At 41.2% G+C, this 22586-nt stretch overlaps 1 protein-coding gene across 1 annotated transcript in view; it reads right to left on the bottom strand.

Annotated features, from left to right (window-relative positions):
• Positions 1-19977, bottom strand: part of WSCD1 (WSC domain containing 1) — a 64208-nt gene extending 44231 nt beyond the window's left edge. The window contains exon 1 of the mRNA XM_033922994.1: positions 19300-19977. Within this exon, the coding sequence (XP_033778885.1) occupies positions 19300-19726 (427 nt within the window). The 5' untranslated portion in view covers positions 19727-19977. The remainder of the gene's footprint in view (positions 1-19299) is intronic.
• Positions 19978-22586: the final 2609 nt, after the last annotated feature.

Raw genomic sequence — 22586 nt, 5'->3', positions numbered from 1 at the left:
ACAGAGCTTGCAGGGACAGAACTCGTGGGGGCAGGAGACAGTTCCCGCTGGGACGGGAACAAATTTGTCCTTGGGTTATTCTCTAGGCTACTGTTGGACAAAGCACCTTTGGCTTCCATAGGACCATATCCCCCTCTTTTAGCACGCATTAAATCGGCTCGCGCGCCTTAGTAAAACGACCCCTATTTTAGGGGAAAAACTATGCGCGGATTCAGAAACACAGGCAAACCTGTCTATTCAGCCAACAATAGAAGCTTCTGTGCGGCGCTCTGGATGCTTTTTTTTTTTTTTAAATTCAAGCCATTTTTATTATAAGTTTTGAAAGTATACAAATTTAAACAAGTGAACATCTGAATAAACCTTTAACAATGTACACCAACAGCATAAACAAAAAGAGTAAATCTTATTTATCAGAAGTAAGGTCACACAAACACTTCAGAGTTCCTAAATTTTGGCGTCTAGTAGCATACTTCAGTTTTTCCAGCAATTTAAGATTCATATTTATAAAGCACACAAATGATATTCCACCAGAACTAAAAGCAAAGGCGCAAACTGCAGTGATGATGTCCAAGATGCCAAGTCTTTAATAAACAATCGACATAAATAGAATCATAAAACAGTTTGCATCCAAAAGGATCGATGAACCCGGCCCCAACACGATCCGTGTGTCGAAGAAACGCTCTTTCCTCAGGGGTTCTATATCATATACAAGAAAACCTGATGGATAACAACTAGAATCAGCGTTAAACAGCTTAGCAAAATGTGAAAGCTCCTACGCAGTGCAGGACCAAACGGGTCCGGGTTCATCAATCCTTTTAGATACAAAGGGGCTCATAATCGAAAGAGAAAAACGTCCAAAAACCGGCCGATCATAAATGAAAGACGTCCAAGTGCCGATAATCAAACCGGGTTTTGGACGTATTTCTAAACGACCTAGACCTTCGTAGTGCCGCGGAACGACCGTAGCTACACGGAGCATTTCAGGAGGCGTGTCAAGGGCGGGATGTGGGCCGGCTTAGACTTTGTCGTACAGCATGTATAACCGAAGGTTTTACAACAGAGCCTAGATGGAACTTGGACATTGTGACTTAGACCATTTAAAACATGGTCTAAGTCACAAAAAAACACCTAGTCACCAGATAAGCACTGCAAACACATAATACAGGCCCCTCTCACACGCTCCTTCCCGACCCCCCCTGCCACGTGCGCACCCTCTTTCCCTTCCCATGTACCTCTTTCATTTTCCAGGCGCGAGCAGCATCACAAATTTGCTGCCCTCGTCATGTTAGCTCTCCCTCTGACATCACTTCCTAGGCATGGGACCCGGAAGTGACATCAGTGAGCAGCACGCTGGGAAAATTAAAGAGGTATTAAGGAAGGGAAGAGGGGGGGAGGGGCGGAGAGGAGAAGAGGATGGGTGCTGGCACCCCCACCCCTCCAACCCCCTTAACTAAGACTGTAGACACTAAGTTGGTTAAGAATTAAGAAATGATATGCTTTACTACGAAAATGGACTAAGTCCTCTTGAACAAATTGTTTATTTGGATTTGTTCAAGAGGACTTAGTCCATTTTCGTGATTAAGCATATCACTGATTACTATGAAGTCCTCTATTTGTTTGTTTGTTTATAAGAATTAAGAAAGTCAAGGCTTTAATTCCACCTATACATTTGGGCCCTGATTCTCTAAACGGCATTTGGGATGCCTACTGATGTAGGAACCTAACTAACCCCCCTTTTACAAAACCGTAGCGCAGTCTTTAGTGGTAACAGCTCTGATGCTCATAGAATTCTTGTAAATTGGTGCTAATTAGAAACCAATTCCAAATAATTCCAAATTTAATTAACTGGTAGGCGCCTACCTGGCATGTCGGCATGGTTAGGTGTGGAGTTTTGGTGTGAATTGAGTTAGTCACCAGTATTTTAGGCCAAGAAAATCCTGGCCTAATATTCCAGCTCCTAAGTCGTAGATGCCTACCGGTGCCAAACTCGATTTAGGCACTGCTAAGTACGATTCTATAAACAGCACTTAACCTTGAATGACATGCGGTAGATGCCTTTTTCCTAGATGCCAACAGAGTTAGGTGCCCTTTATAAAATCAGACCCTTTATGACCTTGGGCAAGCCACTTAAACCTTCATTGCTTCAGGTACAAACTTAGGTGTCAATATTCATATGAACAAAAAAAAAAAAAAACATAAAGACTGCCATACCAGGATAGACCGAAGGTCCATCAAGCCCAGTATCTTGTTTCTAACAGTGGCCAATTCAGGTCACAAGTTCCTGGCAAGATCCCAAAAGAGTAAAACAGATTTTATGCTGCTTATCCTAGAAATAAGCAGAGGATTTTCCCAAGTCCATGTTAATAATAGCTCATCGACTTTTAGGAAATTATTCAAACCCTTTTTTAAACTTTGCTAAGCTAACTACTTTTACCACTTTCTCTGGCAACAAATTCCAGAGTTTAATTGCACACTGAATGAAGAAATAGTTCCTTCAGTTTGTTTTCAATTTGCAATTTAAAGCTTCATTGCATGCCCTTTAGTGCTAGTATTTTTGGAAAGAGTAAACATTCGACTCGCATCTACCTGCTCCACTCCACTCAGTATTTCATAGACCTCTATCCGATCTTCCCTCAGCTGACTCGTCTCCAGGCTGAAAAGCACTAGTTGCATTAGCCTTTCCTCATAGGGAAATTGTCTCCTCCCCTTTATCATTTTTGTCACCTAATTCCGCCATCTTATTTGCAATGTGGTGACCAGAATTGCAAACAGTGTTTAAGATGCAGTCACACTATAGAGCACTATACAAAGGCAGTAGAACGTTTTCATTTTTGTTTTCCATTCCTTTCCTAACAATTTATTTGTATTCTTAGTCGCTGCTGTACACTGAGCAGAGGGTTTCAATGCACACCTAGATTCTTTTCCTGGGCACTGACTCCTAACATCACACAGCTATAGATTGGACTCATTTTTCCCACATGCATCACTTTGCACTTGCTCATATTAAACGTCGTCTGCCATTTTGACACCCATAAGAACATAAGAATTGCCGCTGCTGGGTCAGACCAGTGGTCCATCATGCCCAGCAGTCTGCTCACGTGGTGGCCCTCTGGTCAAAGTTTCCCAGTCTCACAAGGTTTCCCAGTCTCACAAGGTCCTCTTGAAATTTTTCCCAGTCTTCTTGTGATTCAACAATTTTGAACAACTTTATGTCATCAGCAAATTTTCTCCCCTCCCCCTCCTTTTACGAAGCCGCATTAGCATTTTTTATCGTCGGCCATGGCGGTACAAGTTCCGATACTCATAGGAGTTCTATAAATGTCAGAGCTTTTACCGTCATGACCGACGATAAAAAAAAAACGCCAATGCAGCTTCATAAAAGTGTGGGAGGGGGAGGGGGTATAATTATCTCACTAGTTATTCCCATCTCCAGATCATTGACAAATATGTTAAAGGCAGAGCCGCTGAATATTTACTCTGACTACCAAGGCACTCAGTGGTTAGTGGCAGGGAGCTCTGGAGCAGAGTTGGAGAGGGGCCATGATTTATGTTGGCACTGGTGGAATATTCAGTTTTGGTGCCCATATACAGTAACTAACTGGACATGCTGGACTTCATAAAGACATTCCTAAATACGCCCAATTAGCTGTGCAGCGACAGCAGTAAATATTAACTGAGCCCTGAAAGCTGGATAGGGCCTGGCACTCAATGTGCAGGTCTAATTTAGCCGATAGTGGTCATCGTTTAAAGAAAGGCTAACTCCTGCATAATGAATATTGATCCCTTTGTGATTGCAAGCTACTGTAATTGAATGCAACTAGCCTTGAGCTACTCCTGAAAACAAGGTATGGGCTAAATCTTTAATCCCATATTTAGATGGAATTAGATTTTTGATTTAATTACCCCCCTCCCCCCTTTTAAAAAAATTATAAATCCAAGCTCTTGGTGAGTTACACTCAGGTACATGTCTTATTTCCCTGTCCAAGTGGACTTAGGATTAGGATGATTTGAGTCACTGGAGGGTGACTCAACTTGCTGTAGGTCACACGATGGATCGATGGGAGGAACATGATTTGAACCCTGGCTCCGATTCTCAGCCGTCCTCTCTAACCACTAACCTAACTTAGAACACAGTACAGAGAGGTATAAATCATGGAAAAAAAAATGTTCTGCTACAGCAAAACATATCACTTTCACTTTGCCCCAAACCCCCGCGAATATGGAGGGAGCCGTATACAGCAGCTCCTGATTGGTAAGGCCCGACTTTAGTGCAGGAAGAGGTGGTCAGAGCATACAGCGAGTGAATTCCTTCACTTGCCGGTGCTCTCTCCTGCCTCTCCAGCTGCCCTCTTCTGGTCGGCGGTCGCAGTTGGAAAATACCGCGAATGACTGAGACCGTGAACCGCCGACCTCTAATGACCGGGGGAACACTGTATACCGCTTTCCTTCTCCTCTGAGATACTGAATGTTAGAAAAAATACAAAAGATGCATCAGCCCTATAGGACAATAGGGCTGGAGGGTGAGGGAGGTAGCAGGGAATGTCTTGGATAACTCACTCTTGTCGCATGACGGCCATCTCTTCTCCTTCCTAGTACTCCATGGAGATATTACTGCTGTACCTTTTCAGTTCAGTTGCATTCCCAAACAGCTGCAGTCCATCACCTTGATCCAAATGCAGTCTCTTTCCTTGTTACGAGCCCCAGGGGATGACTGTTTTATGATTTTGTAATCAGAGTGTATTATGTTTTTGTTTACAGCAAAATGTTAGTATCAGACCATAAAAACTCAACCATCTACTGGTTCAAAATGTATTTTATTGATTTCAAAGTCAAGATGTTTTCATAGCCCTGAGACAAAGAGCTAATTCCGCGGTAGACTTTTAATTAAAAGATCTTAAAGCTCAGACTGGTTTTGAATTTGAGTTTTTAGCAGCAGAAGAAACAAGGCCAGGAGGTGTGGTTTGGAGGATAGAGCATCAAACTACAGGTTATGACACACAAGTCCAGGCTTTTTTTCCTCCAATGTCTCTCCCGATGACCTTGGGTCAATCACATTTCTTCAATTTAGCCATCAGTATTGACATTTGCTTCCTCTCATTTGGAAACAGACAGATCAGACACAAAAAGTATTAATGTTATAAGCTGTATGCTAAATTCAGGAACATTCTGAGATGGGAAAGTGGTGGATCTAGAGAACCAACTCCACACACTATTTAGTCAGGGCTCAAGTGCCCTGATCTTACAACTTGACTTGAGCAGTGCTTTTGACCTAGTCGACCACAACATTCTCCTTGAATGCCTGACTCACATCGGCATCTCCGACCAGGTCCTCAACTGGTTCCAGGGGTTCCTAAGAAACAGATCCTACAAGGTACTCAAGAACAACTCCTTCTCATATAGCTGCGGTGTCCCGCAGGGCTCCCCCCTATCCCCCACCCTGTTCAATATCTACCTGACCTCCCTGGGAAACCTCCTACATAACTTCAAGCTCAAATTTTTCATCTATGCAGATGACATCACAATAGCCATCCCTCTAACCAGTTTCACACCAGAACTACTTGACTACATTACAAACATTCTCAATGCTAGGAAGTTCTTCTTTACCCAACGTGTGGTGGACACCTGGAATGCGCTTCCAGAGGACGTGATAGGGCAGAGTACAGTAATGGGGTTTAAGAAAGGATTAGACAATTACCTACTGGAAAAGGGGATAGAGGGGTATAGATAGAGGATTACTGCACAGGTACTGGACCTGTTGGGCCGCCGCGAGAGCGGACTGCTGGGCACGATGGACCTCTGGTCTGACCCAGCAGAGGCACTGCTTATGTTCTTATGTTCTTATCAGATTGAACTCTGGATGCTATCATTCAGGCTGAAACTAATCCTGAACAAAACTAAATTTTTCCTAGCCACCCCCAATGACAAAATCAAGGACACCACAATCCAATTGAAAGGAATGACTTTTCCCCTCGAACCTACCTTAAAAATATTGGGAGAGTCACTCTTGACAAACATTTATCCTTAGAAAATCACACCGACCTCACAGTCAGGAAAAGCTTCTCGGTACTTTGGAAACTCCGCACCATAAAAAAATACTTAGACGACACCTCTTTCTGCCTACTAGTATAGTCCTCCATTCTAAGCATTCTGGACTACTGCAATATAATTTACTTAAGCTCCACGAAGAAAACCATCAGGAGACTGAAGATGATCCAAAATACCGCCGTCCGTCTCATCTTTGGCCTGAATAAATGGGAACACATCACCCCGTTTTACCACCAACTTCATTGGCTGCCATTCGAATCCAGAGTTCTCTTCAAGTTCGCATGCTTCTGCTACAAATCAGTATTTGGTTCTTCGCCAAGATACATCAATCCTCACTTTAACCTTAATTGCACCAATAAGAAATCCCGTAGAATTCAGCTGTTCGCCTTCCCCTCGCTAAAACTATGTCATCTCAAAAGATTCTTAGACAAAACCTTCGCCTTCCAGGCAGCTAAACTGAACCCATGGCTAGCCCAAATGATACTCGAGGCTCCCTCATACCTTCAGAAAATTATTCAAAACTCACCTATTCAGCGAACAGGACCCTTAATTCTCCCCCTCTCCTGCAATAACATCTCACCCCTCGCACTGTTCTTCTCCTTCCCTCATAATTTCTTCTCTACCTTCTATCCTCTCCCTTCCTCGCCGCTCAATCTCTGAAAAAATGTTGTAAATCTGCATGTCATCGCGGATCCTAATTTAATTGATGTGAACCACCTAGAACTCGCTGGGTATGGCGGTATACAAGAATAAAATTATTATTATTATTATTATATATCGAGGTTACAGGGAGGCAGATTTGGGAGTAATATCTGAAAATGCTTTGTTTTTTTACAGAGAGGGAGATGGATGCCGGAATACTCTCCCAGTGAAGGTGAAAGGGGTCACAAACAGTGACACGTGGGATAAACAGAGAGGATCGCTGCATAGAAAGAGGAGGGAATGAAACCAACATTTAAATGATTTTCACAGTTTGTTTAAGGCATAGAGAGGTGATAGGTTCAGCTAAAAAATAGGGAAAAAGTTAAGTTTCCTCTATAATGGGGGGTTCTAACCCCCAACCCTCCCCCCATGGCAGTACGAACACTATTAAGTAAACTGGGGGGGTCCCCCTCACACCTCCCATCAAAGCTCTTTAAAATTAACTTTTATGGTGGCGCGCTGGAGTCTTGCACTCAATTGTCTGCTCTCTAATGTCGGCACGGCTTTGTCCCGCGTGCTTATGACTGTGAACCCCCAGGCCCATATCCCACTCTAACTAGTACAGTTGTGGTGGAAACACAACAAAAACCTACTGTACTAATATACAGGTGCACCTGCAGGCATAAGGGCTGTTGGGAAGGTTTTTTATTTATTTTATAATTTATATACCACTTATATCCTAAGTGGTTTATCATATTTTCCTATCTGTCCCAGTGAGCTCAAACTCTATCTAGTATACCTGGGAAAATGTAATGTAATGTAATGTAATGTAATGTAATTTATTTCTTATATACCGCTACATCCGTTAGGTTCAAAGCGGTTACAGAAAATATACATTAAAAATTATGAGGGGATTAAGTGACTTGCCCAGGGTCACAAGGAGCAGTGTGGGATTTGAACTCACAACCTCAGGGCGGGCATAGTACTGTAGGTTGTAAGTGAGTTTTGGAGGGCTTGCCATACAATGCAAGGGGGTTATGGTGAGATGTATATCTGGAACCTTCTATGTCAAGTTCTCTAGGGTGCCCCACTGCTCTGTTTGGATGTCTTTGTGGCCAGTCTGCTACCTATGTCCCAATGGCAGGTTTGTTTGTTTTTTTTGGGGGGGGGGGGTTGTGCATTTTTCATTTGGACTTTTTTTTTTTTTAATGGTTCAAAAAGATAGATGCACCGAAGACAAACTCATCTAGGAAAAAAACATTTTCAAAAACAGAAAAACATCTATCTTTTTGTTTCAAAAATGGCTATTTTCCCTACTGGGTTTTTGGAAAATGCCCCTCTATAGGTTTCCAATGCAATCTGAAAAGATCCGCTGCTCTATACATGTGTATGAATAATAAACCAACCAAATGTAATTAATAAGTCTATTTATAAAACTGTGACCATGTAAGACTTGTTTACTATAACTTGGTTTCCATTCCTCTGAAATAAGCTGGTAGTAAATGAGATAATGGGAAATATTTATAGATAAATTAATTTTAACAGCCACTTATCAAAAAAGAATTACACTATAAAATCTAAGAACATTTCTAAAATCTTATGAAACAGCAATGAAAAGGAAGTGTTTTATAATCTGAAAAGTGGCCATTTTTGAAAAAAAAAAAAAAAAAAAAGGTCTAAGTCTCATCTGAATGTTTCCCACAAAACGTCCAAAGTCAGACACATATAAATGGCCATTTTCGATACCTGAACCGCTAGACATCCAAAATAATATTTTTTTTTGAAAATCATCTACATGGATTGACTCCAGACTCGACCTGAAGAGACAAGGTTTGTTTGGGGTTGGGGGCTGCGGCGGGGCTGGACTGGGGAGGGGCAGGGTAGAATGGGGCGTGGCCACACGTCCTCTTTTTCCAGATGCAAAATTTGGTAACCCTATTCATGGAATCTTTTAATTGAATGGACAGTGATGTTTTAATGAGTATATTGGAACTGATAAAGTATCATCATTTTTTGTCACATACCAAAGAATCTTATAATGGATCACTTTAAAAAGCAACACAAGGACAATACGAAATTTGACAGGCAACCAATGAAGTTTTTTCAACCATGGTGTAAAACGTTCAAATTTGCTTCCACCACATATCAGCATTTTGAATCACCTGCAAAGCTTTGAATAACTGTGGTCTGTACCACCAAACGAAAGTCACATCCTCATAACAATGGTTTAACTCTACTCATAAAACACATGACAAAATGCAGACCTAATCACTGCCAATACCCGATCTTTCATACTCAATGTCGAATCTAACCAGACTACCAAAATATTCAGTTGTTTGTATATTATAAAAGTTTCATATTATTTACCTCAACATTTTGATGTCACATGGGGGTCTACATTCCTTCCAATCAACATCACATCTGTTTTAGCAAGGTTCAACACCAATTTATGGTCTATCGTCCAGTCATCAACAGCTTTTAAATAAGGTGATAATTTAATTTGCAATTCAGTTCTCCAATCATTCATCGGAAAAAAATGGAATATCATCAGCATAAAAATGATAACTGACATTCAGTTTTTGAAATACAGTTCCCAGATTCTGCATGCTCTTTAGGTCCACTGGTAGTTTAGTTCCTTCCATATAGAATGTCGTGGCAAAATACCTGGGAGTAAAATATGTTTTTTTTGCTCCTGAACAGTTACGAGCCTTTCTGGATTTGAAAAAATTGGCAGCCAGGAAGGTCTAGCTAAAATTTTTGAACAGCAGTTAGGTTAAAGGGGACTATGCTGTTACGTTTATTCCTGAATGAAATGCTTTAAATTTGAGTTTCTCTTCAGTCTATCGTACCTTCCTTCTTAATTGATTGTGGTCTACGGAAGATGAAAGTTTTAATGCTTTATTTAGCAAATTGTTTAATTTTGCTGAGTTGCCCTTACCATGTTTCTAGCTGGGTTTTTCCTGAGCAAGAATTCTCAAAATTGGCACTTGTTGCCCCCCCACCCAACTCTCGCTACCCCTGCAAGGATTACATAGACTCGCTGCTTGTCGATAGAAATGTGGATTTTATTAATGGCCGCAGCCGTAAATGCCCTAATACAAACATCTACAAACAGCAAATACCAACATACCAAAACGTTAACAACAAACAAATTTAGATACCAATGCATATCATCGTATTCATTCACCATGAACAGTTTATATACCATAGCACATCATCAATACTGCATCTCAGTTCTTATAACCATCAACTCATCCGTGTATTGTGGGCTGCCGTTGTTCTCCTGGGAGAGCCGTTCAAGCTGCCCCGCCTTCTCCCCAGCCTGTTCAAGGAAAGAGCCATTCATCTGTTGGTTGTTGAAGTCATGCCACATGGTCTCCCCGCCGTCTAAGCAGGGAGACAAGCCTCTGAGTGCAAGGCTATATGTCGCCACTTCTTTGCTCTCAACAAATGTAACGTAGTATTCATTCTTATCAGTATGATGTGCCTATGACCCTAAAACGCCACGATGCTCCCACGGCGAAGGCCGAACTGAAACTTCCGCCTCAGTTCGGCTCGCCTCCTCTTACCCCCCCCCCCCCTTGCCTGCTTTCCTATCCCTAATTGGCCCTCTGATCCTATCTATTCTCTGCCCCTGTTTTCCCCTTCCCCCCTTCCCTTTCCCTTCCCTCCCTGGGCAACAGTCTCGGTCATTTTGTCGCCGCTGCCCCCTTATGGGGTGGGGCACTTATCCTTTCTTATAAAATTTGTTAAGATTGCAATAAAATAAAATGGAAAAAAAAAAGAACATAAGAATATCCTTCCTGGGTCAGACTGATGGTCCATCTAGCCCAGAAGCCTGTCTTCACGATGGCCAATCTGGGTCAATAGTACCTGGGAAAAACCCAAAGAGTACACTTCTCCCTCCGTGTTCACAGTGATAGTGGATTAATAGAACCGCAAATACAGAAAAACAGCAAATAACTTTTTCATAGGTTATTCACTGTTTTCTATTAAAAACCATTATGAATATGGTGAAACCACGAATAACATGGTGGGAGACCTGGCCGGTTTCTGAAGGAGAAGCAATTTTCTCTGTAAACGCGTGGAATCGGTGATTTCTCTATGCAAGCTGACGTAATTTGGGGGTTGAAGCCAGCAAGCTAAAACCCGTGCATAATCAAACCCGCGATTGCTGAAACCACAAATACGGAGGGAGAAATGTAGCAACGTTTCATGCTACTGAATCAAGGCAAGCAGTGGCTTCCCCCCATGTCCGTCTAAATAACAGACTATGGATTTTTCCTCCAGGAACTTATCCAAACCTTTCTTAAAACGAGCTACGCTATCCACTCTTACCACAACCTCTGGCAAACACGTTGCAGAGCTTAACTATTCTCTGGGTGAAAAAAATATTTCCTCCTATTGGTTTTAAAAGTATTTCCCTGTAACTTTGAGTGTCCCCTAGTCGTCATAATTTTTGACGGAGTAAAAAGATCGTTCCACTTGTACCCGTTCTACTCCACTCAGGATTTTATAGATTCTGAGAGAGCCTAAAGGACCGTTTGGCTCTGTCCCAAGATCCTCTGTACGTCTTCCAAAGGAGAACAATGAAGCCATTAAGAGCAACCCTGTTCCTACATTGTTAACAAGCTGCACAGACTACAATAATATAAATATAATCCTTCAGCAACAATACTGCATTCTGTCTTTTTAAGTGTAGTTGTTTTTGTGACTTCAGCACTGGCATAGCTATGATAATAAGAACCCCTGCCAGTAGCATATAGCTCTATTTCACCTTCCTGCCAAGATTTCTCAGCAGTTTACGATGACCTTCTTATCCCAGGTATTAAGCTAAAATGATCAAACCTTTGAGGCTTATTCCTGTATATTTTGTACTTGCTACAGAAAGCAGTTTCTTATAGAAAAAAAATTGATAAAAGCAGAAGCCAGGAGAAAGAAACCTACACTGTGGTGGGAACTCTAAGAGCTTAATTGAGCCTCACAGGTTGGAGGAAATTCTCTGCTGTTTCCACAGTATATTCATTGAAAGAAATGCCAATAAACACAGTAGATGATAGCAGTTTATTAGGCTATGATAGCATTTATGATTAGTTTTGGAGCTTTATGCTCTTGTCCCTTCAGTGAGGACGTTTAGGGCTTCTTTGACTAAAGTACATTAAAATTTTACAGTTACTATTTGTTATTTGCCCAAATTAATGCACAGTAACTGCAAAACCTCAACACTAAGGGGCTGATTCTCTAAACGGGTGTCCTTGTAGGCAGCGATAGGCGTCCTACCACCGTCTGGCAGCTAATTGGGATACACATTAACAAAAAAAACCAAAAAACTTGAGGCAGGCCGCCTACACTGTAGGCATTTGTCATGGGTACAGGGAGATACCTAGGGACATTAAAATTCACCCAAGGCTGGGCTTGGGCATAGTTTTGCCCGGAAGTGGCCTTGGGTGAGCTTAAGCGGCCGCAACAGATACCTGAAATGTAGGCCAGCAAAATGCTAGCCTACACTTCCAAAGTTAAAAGTAGACACGGCTGGCTGAGCTGATCACAGCAAGGGAATCCCCGATCAGCAGAGCTGGCAGGCCTCCCTGGCGTCCTATACAGAATCTGCCCTTAATTGCCAGCAGAGGTCCTTAAATCCAGTCCTCGAGGTCAAACAACCCAGCTTGGTTTTCAGAATTTCTACAATGAATATGTCCGAGATGTATTTGCAAGCAGCAAACACAGAACAGATCAGTACGTGTTTAGAAACAAGCAATTGATTAGAACAATAACCCACTATAATGAAACTGAAACTTCAAATTACTGTCCTTGGTGTTCAGCCAATCGTGGAACATTAGAAGCAAATTATTTCCTCCACTCCAAATCATGAGAATATCATCAATATATATCTGCACCATGAAAGAATATTATTTTTGTATGGACTGTTAGTCAAAAATGTTTTCTCAAAATGAGCAACATACATAGATACATACATACATAGATGCCCCCATCGCTGTTCCTTTAATCTGTTTGTAGAATCAGCCTTCAAAATCAAGATACTTTTCTTCCAATGCCAAGGTTGCTAATTCCACAATGTATTCTGCTGGTATCCTTAGATTGATATTCCTATTGCTCAATGTCTCTCCGATAATCTGTAAAGCCTGTGTTTGTAGAGCATTCATATATAATGAATCAATATCAAGAGTTGCCCAAAAGAGATATTTATTTTCAATCTAATATTTTCCAAAATGTCGATAATGTGTGGAATCTCATATATAGGATAGTATCTGTGGAGTAAGGGGTCTGAGGAAGGTGCCTATGAATTTGGACAAAGTAGAGAATGACATGAAGATAAATTTTTCCCCGTGCCCGCGGGAATGTATTTTCTTGTCCTATCCCATCCCGGCGAGTTCTTTTCCTGTCCTTGCTCCATTCCTGCAAGCTCTGTCCTCATCTGCACAAGCCTCAATCACTTTAAAATTATAAGTGTTTGAGGCTTGTTGTGTAACGCAACCTCTAGGGCAAAACAAAGAGCCGACAATGACCTACTTGTAACTATCTCCCTCTTTTACTAAGGCACACTAGCCGATTTAGCAAGCGCTAAACGCTAACGCGTCCATAGAATATAATGGGCACTTAGCGAGTGCTAAATTGGCTAGCACATCTTACTAAAAGGACCCCTATGTATTTGTAACTACGACCTAACTGTATTAATAGTTGTACTGATCTACCTGTACTAGCAACCCTATTGAATGTCCTTGTCAATCTGTCCATTGTAATTTCATGGGTAACTGACCCAACCTCATGTAATGTAATCCGATCTTGAACTGAATAGGTAAAGGCAGAACAGAAAACCTGATTAACATAACATATACTGCCCTGTAAGATACCGAGCAGATTTTAAGCCTGCGCACACACAGACACACTTAAAGATTAAAAAACCCAACAACTCTTTATTGGTTCACAAACCCGAGACTTGTTACTCCACTTACTGTTTTACTATGTTGCATGCTCTATGAGAGCAGCTCTTGAAAGATAACACAGATGTACTACATTAGCTCATTAAAAAGTGTATTACCAATAACTCATTTGAACATTATTGCTATGATGAAGTACTTTGTTAATGCTATACAGTATGTCTTTCATCGTTAATATTTCGTTATTGGTTGGATGTTGGCATAGAGACAATACCCATCACAGATGTAACATACCAGTTTCTAGTAATGGGCTATTTGCAACTATATGGGAAATGTCAAGAACATATGCCATACCTTTAATGAATAAAAATGATAGGTTTTCTTTTGCCAATAATAATATGTTCGCTTTCGAAACAGTTCACATTCTTTTCCTAATGCTTCACCCTTTTGAACCATTGCACATACATGAATCAACTTATACTATGCACTTAATGACTTTGCTCCAGGGACGACAAAATTGTCAGACAAAAACAAATAGAAACATGATGGCAGATAAAGGCCAAATGGCCCATCTCGTTTACCCATCTGCAACATCTGCTATCTCCTCCTTTCCCTAAGAGATCCCATGTGTCTGTCTCATGCTTTCTTGAATTCACACAGTCTTTGTCTCCACCACCTCTACTGGGAGACTATTCCATGCATCTACCACTCTTTCTGTAAAAAAATATTTCCTTAGATTACACCCGAGCCTATCATCTTTTAACTTCATCCCATGCCCTCTCACTTTGGAGTTTCCTGTCAGTTGAAAGAGACTCACCTCATGTGTATTTATGCCACATAGGTATTTAAAACATTTCTATCATATCGCCCCTCTCTCCCGCCTTTGCTCCAATGTATACATATTGAGATCTTCGAGTCTGACCCATATGCCTTATGACACAGATCACCAACCATTTTAGCAGCCTTCCTTTGGATTGACTCCATCCTGTTTATATCTTTTTGAAGGTGTGGACTCCAGAAAAGTACACAGTATTTTAAACGAGGTCTCACCAGAGTGTTATACAGGGGCATCAATACCTCCTTTTTCCTTCTGGCCATTCCTCTCCCTATCCACCCAAGGATCCTTCTAGCTTTCACCGTCAACTTTTCAACCTGTTTGGTCACCTTAAGATTATTACATTCTATCACACCAAAGTCCTGCCCCTCTTTAATGCACAAAAGTTCTTCACCCCCTAAACTGTGCCATTCCCTTGAGTTTTTGCAGCCCAAATGCATGACCTTGCATTTTTTTAGTAAGGTCATAAATTGAACATCCCTTAAAACAACACAGGAAACGACACAAAATACAAATTTTCTGGCTGCCCATTCCCTTCTATTTACCACTGTAGGGCTGGCTAAGATGAAACTGGCATTGCATCGTTTGTTGCCTATACTGTACTCAAATGTACAACCTTGCAATGCAGAGATTAACTGCAGACGGACTTGTATACATACATGGGGATAGAGCTTTATGACCTTGTACTGTGGGATCATCAGACCACAGATGCTACAGGCCTATGATAAATGTTCTAAGCTTGTTTCCAGTCACATAACTGTGAAGAAGGGAGATAAAGGATACCCCTTGTTTTGCACCATAACGGAAGTTGATAAATGAGGATATTTTCTGCTGTTATGGCCAAGTGACTTTCAGCCCCTGAGCCTGCAAGAAGTAAAGAACACACAGTGAGAGGAAATGATGAAGAAGAATGAAGCTGAAAATATAAAATCTGAACTACCTGAGAAGTGTGCATCTTGACTCTTTGTCCACTTATTTATACACTCCCAGTCAGCCTTGTATTAAGAGTATTTTCAAGAGCAACTAAAAATAGTTATTTACCAGAAAGCAAAGGCTTCCAAACCATTTCTGTTATCAGATCAAGGTACCCAGAATGGATTCATATCTGGAGAGAAACAAACCTGGAGAATGCACCCAGGTAAAGGATTGCGGAGAGAAATAGCTCGTAGAATAATAAAAGATCATGCAATTTGCCTAGCCTTGGGCTACATAGCTCATTAGTCTGCTACTGCAATAGTTTTGATGGAAAGTAGAATCCATAAACACAATTTTTTTTTTTTTTCTGAAGGATTTTCTGGAAATATAACATAAGGATGAACTGTGATAAAATGGCACTGAGTCCATCAAGGAAGGCAAAACCTGTGTGCTTGAGTGAGATACGATGGTACCTACAGGAAGATGAAATGAAGCTGCTACTGCTGAAAGCACTCAGGATACATGGATTACTGGCCAGGTATTACCAGGGTGGCTGAAAACGCACGCCACTGGGATCACCTTAGTCATTCCAATTATTACATCCACTTCTGACATTATTATGGAAAAGGAAGTCCTATACGCGGGTGTCTAACTGTAGGAGCCAATAGCGATCGCAGAAAGGTAGCACTTTTGTGTGAGATTGGCACCAGCAACTGAAAGTTTCACATACACGTGCTAAGCGCTATTATGTAACTAGCACATGTACACTGCTTAGCGTGCAACTATCAATTTTCCACATTGCATGGTGCATTTGGGTGTGTCAACTTATACTATTGTCATAAATCCTTAAATTCGGTATTCAAAAACAGGCAAATCCAACTCGTACATCAATGGTTCCCTATTACAGCGTATAGCATATAGCAAAGCTTCAACCTTCAAGGATCTTCAGACCACCACCGAGTAGCTTAACTTCAAGTGATGGACGCTTGGAATGCTCTCCCAGAGGAGGTGGTGACGGAGACTTCCATTCTGGGTTTCAAGCGTAAGTTGGATGCACACCTCCTTGCAAATCACATTGAGGGATATGGGTAATCAGGGTCTCCATCTGGGAGCACTTGGCTTGGCCTCTGCGTGTGCGGGTCGCCGGAATAGATGGACCTAAAGTCTGATCTGGTGAAGGCGTTTCTAGTACAGTATTGGGGTTCAAGAAGGGATTGGGCAATTTTCTGAAGAAAAGGGTTCAAGAAGGGATTGGGCAATTTTCTGAAGAAAAGGGGATAGAAGAGTACGGATAGAGGACTACTACACAGGTCCTGGACCTGATGGGCCTCCGCGTGTGCGGACTGCTGGGCATGATGGACCTCTGGTCTGACCCAGCGGAGGCACTGCTTATGTGCTTATGGTTTGCATCCTTATTGATCCCGTTAAAGCTAGCTTGGTATTTTTTTGTAATAATTAACTTAGTGCAGTTTTTTTTATAACCTTTTCTTTTTTAAACTAACTAAACTAAAGCTTAACTTTGTATACCGAGTCATCATTCTGAGAAAGCTCGACTCAGTTTACAGCAATTAAATAAACAGGGAATGATTTACAAATGATAAATAGAAGATAATAGCAAAATTTCATAAGAATTTTCAAAATGTTTGGCAAATAGAGTAGTTTTTAAAGATTTATGGAAAATTTTAAATAAACTGAAACTCCTTAAAAAAAAAGGGGAGATCATTCCAGAGTTGAGAGAGTTTAAAGACCAAAGATTGACTGAAGATCTTGATTCCTTTAATCTCTTTTTTAGAAGGAAGGGAGAGTTTTAGCCTTTTTATGTTCTTTTATCATAAGATATAAAAATACGTAGCTTAGGTAAGTCGCAATCCCCATTGCCAACACGTTTTGTTGACCTTTTTCAAGGCAGGGGGATACTTAACAAAGATGCTTGCATAGTGTAGTATAGCTATCACAGCTGAGCCAAGACACGACAGACGTTGGAACGCCTAACTTTCGGCGTACCAAAATGGCTTTGTGCCAGTATTCTAAAATGGATCACACATGCCCAGAAGCCATTACAGAAAAGGTGCTAAGCCTCCTCCTTGTGGCACCTAAATCTTGCCACCAATTTTTAAAACTGCCCTCTGTCTTGTGGTAGTGTCCTAAACCAGGTCATGTTACAGAATATGTAGGGTTTCTAATCGTAGATTTTTATAAATTGGAAATTCATCTAATTAGGGCGCAAAACATTAGTGTTTATAAGTATTTTTGCGTCACATGCATTGCTGCTGGGTACCTTTTCTTATAAAATCAAATATGTATTTTTGTGTGACTTAGGATTCATTGGTGGAGGAAAGGTACAAAAAAGAGTAGAATACAGTATATAGAATATGGTGGAGGACATAAGACAAACCAGGAGAACAGTAAGAGAGTACTGGCAGAAGTGGAGTTTTTCTAATGTTTATCCAATGGAAACCAATATAATTTAATTTATATATTTAATATGCAAGGGGAAGTTTATCAGCACTGAGGGGCAGATTCTGTATAGGACGCCAGGCAGCTGCTGAGAATCACACACCGAAGAGAACAGATCTCCCAAAACCCCAAGAAATGGAACTAGATAAGGGGGAGAGACAATCTGTAGAGTGGTTATTCTGCTGACACTCAGAAAACTGAGTAAGATAGTTTCGAATGTTTAAGATTAAGAGAGCCCTCAGTCACACAGCCTCCCTCCGGGAGCCCCCAGAAGTAATGGCTGTCACTGGCTTACACCCAAAAGGGTGTTAACTGTGAAACATCCCCGGGCTCTCTGTAGAATTTTTAGTGATAAATAACACACAAAAAAAGTGCTGAAGGTGCAAAACTTAATCAAAAACACACTCTACAGATAAAATTATCTCTACCCCTTATCCAAGGGGCCCGAACATAAACGTCCAAATCCAACTGTGCAAAAGCCAACTGGAAGTACTTAGCTTCTCTGTGGATAACGCAGCCAGCAGATAACCAGTTCGTTCTACGGGACTCCGTTTCGGGGGTGAACACCCCCTTCTTCAGGAACGGCAGAGCTAAGCTGTAGCCCCCAAATCGTCAGGCTACAACAGTTTGGCAGAGCAGAAAACCATTTTCTGCTCTGCCAAACTGTTGTAGCCTGACGATTTGGGGGCTACAGCTTAGCTCAGCTGCTCTGCCAAACTGTTGTAGCCTGACGATTTGGGGGCTACAGCTTAGCTCTGCCATTCCTGAAGAAGGGGGTGTTCACCCCCGAAACGGGGCAAGGAGTCAAAAGCAGCCTCAAAAAGTAAAAACTTAACACGATAACTCAGCACTCAGGAGAGTGAACACCAAGCGAGCGGGCATCTTGTGAAAAGAAATGGAAACAAAGGTGTGTGTGGAATAAAGGGAGTGCCTTGGAGAATTTTTACCTCCTCCTTGCACCCTTATTTCCCCAGAATCCCCACATAAGAGCAGTGCGAAACTGGGCAGTGGGATTTTGGAAACGTGTTGTATAATCATTGGTTGGGGGAGGGGGGGTGAGGTTGCTTTATGATTATTTGCCCTGGAGCCGGCTTTGTCTCTCGGCAGCCTGAATTGAGCCATAGCTTTATTGATTCAGAACAATCATGCCTACCTAGAATTTACTTCCAGGGATCAGGATCAATGCCAGGTGCATAACTACGATAAATAGGAAGCACGCTGGACGTCCAGCTCAGGTCACCTATAACTTCTGGATTGCTGAAAGAAGCTTAGCTTAAAGTATGAAAAGCACTTGAAGAACCCCTGAAGCATTTTCATTTTTCTAATAATGTAATTATGACAGACATGCTTAGGACATCATTTAATTTGCTTTCAATATATTAGGAATAATCTGATAATCGCAATGATCAACATGTCACCAAAAATCTGACTGTTCTATAATATATTATTATTCTGCTTGACACACATACACACTTAGATAATAGACTGTATTGGGCCAGTTATTACCTTTGTTAGTAGCTGTATGTTTTATCACTTTGGGGACCATTCCATGGATTGCCTCTCGGTCATTCATTAAGCTATGAAACCATCTTCTTCTTAACTGTCTCAGCTCTGAGTTACGGGACATCAGCCAGCGTGGCCCAAGTTTCTGGTCAGATGTTGGATCGGTAAAGCCATCCATACTCACTAGAAGTTTCGGACCCTTGCGAGGATTTTGTGTCATCCTAGCATCTATGATCTGGTCTCCTATCACCACATCTGATGCAGGGAGAGTTTGAATAGTTGAGGTCCCGTGTACACCCTGTTGGATTGCAAAGCGAGACCTCTGGAAAAGTAGAAGACTGCCAGCCATTAGGTATGCTGCTGTAAGAAAGAAAAGCAGGAACTGGGTCCGTCGAAGAAGCTTCTGTAGACTGAAGAAAGGTTTGGCCATACCCTTGCTGAAAGTAGGATCTTCAAGCCTACAGACAGGCTTCGCAGTCACTATTTAGATTTGTGGTGGTTTCTCCTAAAAGTTCCTCCCTTCATTTTTCATCCCTTGAGTGTTTTATTTAGTAACTGTAAAGGTGTCTTTACATCCGCAAGACCACATGGTCACCAAGTTGCCAGTCTGCTCCAAGTTCATGCGGTGCATCCTTATTCCACTGTGTTGAGCGCCATACGTTCAAATCCTAATGGCCACAGAAATGTGAAATCCTGCAGGATGAAATATGACATATGAATGTATGTTGAAATCAAAATCAGTTAGAACATAATAGTTGCCATATTGGGACAGACCGAAGGTCCATCAAGCCCAGTATCCTTTATGTTCTTTGTTTCTTTATCAGTTTAAACAAATATTAGGTATATTATGTAAATTTGTTCTAATGGATCAGACCAAGGGTCCATCTAGCCAAGTACCTTGATTCCAATATTGGTCAGTCTAAGTCAGAAGTACTTAGTAAAATCCCCCAAAGTAGAAAAATTCCATAGTACACGTCTAAAGTATCAAAAATCCATTTGTGAAACATTTGGAGGCCAATTCTCTAACATGAAACCACCATTTAGGCATCATAATAATGTGGGTAGTGAGCCTATTTTTAAGGACGCATATGCATGATACTTAGCATAAGCATACCCAAATGTAGGTGCCATTTATGTGCATTTGTCATGGGGGAATCATTACCGCAGGTTTGTAAAAGGAGCCCATATAGGGTTATCACCTGAAAGGCAATTCTATAAACTAGGTGCCGATATTTACTCGTCCCTTGCATATGCAGTAAAAGTAAGGTGTGGACTTAGGGTCATACTAGTAGTCCATAGAATCCAGGCATCCAGATGCTTAGAATAGGCTCTCCAATATGAAAGAACTGTGGAAGCCGATGCTTCTGATGTAGACTTTAAAAGCGTAAAAAGAGTCAATAAAAACATCCATCAGAGGTTTCCACAGTTCTTTCGTTTTGGATTTCTGTCACACCTGTGGATTTCTACTGGTCAACTTCTTTGGTGATTTTAGAATAGGCTCTCATCATGTATCATCTTGGCACCTAAATGGACGCGACCACTCATAGAATTGCTCCTAAATATAGAGCTTTTCATGATGCTTGGGAAACAAAATCTAAGGATGTCCACAGATAAAGCAATTTCAGGCCATCTTTGGAAAGTTTGGCTCTCTCTCTCCAATTTTCAAACATTTTTTTCAGTTGGTTTCATATAAAGTTTTTAACACCTGCAAATCAATTGTATGCATATTAATTCATATGTTGATCTGTGTTAAATCAATTTCGTGTACTTTCTGCCCAATATTCAGCTTGTGGCGGGCAGCACTTTGACTGCTCACCACAAGCAATCAATCCAGATAGTCAATGTAGGGCTGTTTTCTGCGACCAGCGCTGAATATCTGGGGTTTTCAACACTGGCTAGTGCATGGCTGGTTGAAGTAATATTTAGACTTAACCAATCATGGCTTAAGGGACAAAGCTAGGCCTAATTTTTATGCAACCTTATTTGTCCACTAATCCTGGCCACTTATGTCCTGAACATAGGGACTTAAGCAGTCATGCTCCCAACATCACCTGTTTCTTTTTTTGTTGTTGAGCATTTTCAGTGGCGATAACTGGTTAAACGGTACTGAAACTGACCAGTTAGTCAATGAGACGTGCGTTAACTGATCAGCAGCCATTCTCAGCTGGTTAACTCGTGATGAATCTGAGCTTGATCATATTTAAGGCACACTAAAGAACCAAATGTATAGTAACAAATGCACATATGTAGCAGGATTTCTATATATATATATATATATATATATATATATATATATATATATACATACTGTATACATAAGAACATGAGCATAGAACATAAGAGCTGCCATAATGGGACAGAACAAAGGTCCATCAAGCCCAGAGGAAGGCTACTAAAACGGTTGGTGGTCTTCATCATAAGGTGTATGGGGACAGACTTAAAGATCTCAATATGTATACTTTGGAGGAAAGGCAGGAGAGATGTTTAAATACCTATGTGGCATAAATGCGCATGAGTCGAGTCTCTTTCATTTGAAAGGAAGCTCCAGAATGAGAGGTGATAGGCTCAGGAGTAATCTAAAATACTTTTTTTTTTTACAGAAAAGGTAGTAGATGCATGGAATAGTCTCCCGGCAGAAGTGGTGGAGACAAAGACTGTCTGAATTCAAGAAAGCATAGGACAAGCATGTGGGATGTCTTAGGAAGAGAAGGAGATAGTGGATGCTGGGGATAGGCAGACTGGGCCATTTGGCCTTTATCTGCCATCGTATTTCTAGGTTTATGTTTCAATAGTGGCCAACCCAGGTTACGAGTACCTGGCAAGATCCCATAAGAGTAAAAGATTTTTTCTGCTTATCCTAGAAATAAACAGTGGATTTTCCAAAGTCAATCTGTATCTATTAGGATTTAACTAAAATAATAAGACTTCTTTGGAGAACAGTCTGCCTGATACTCCCAGGCCACATTTGACAGGGCCGTCAGAGCTTTCTCACAACAGTCCCTTTCCCCAATCCAAGTCCTCATCCCTCCTGATCCAAGCCCCAACCCTGCAATCAAACTCCCATCCTCCAAGTGGCTTGATAAAAAGAGCCCTTTGTTTACAGTATATGATTTGCACAATAAAGTAACTGTTTGGTCGAATATCCGACATTTCATTTGCCTCTTTCCATTGTACGTCCAAATTTTTTTTTTTAGACAGTTAAATGGAAGAGCTTAGAAAATTGATAGTAGACTTAAGAAAATAAAAAATAAATACTTGTATGTTCTTTAGATTCAAAAAGGTTTAGACTG

The sequence above is a fragment of the Geotrypetes seraphini genome, chromosome 15 (genome assembly GCF_902459505.1).
Source record: "Geotrypetes seraphini chromosome 15, aGeoSer1.1, whole genome shotgun sequence".
Classification (NCBI taxonomy): domain Eukaryota; kingdom Metazoa; phylum Chordata; class Amphibia; order Gymnophiona; family Dermophiidae; genus Geotrypetes; species Geotrypetes seraphini.
This window is presented reverse-complemented; position numbering and strand designations above follow the sequence as displayed.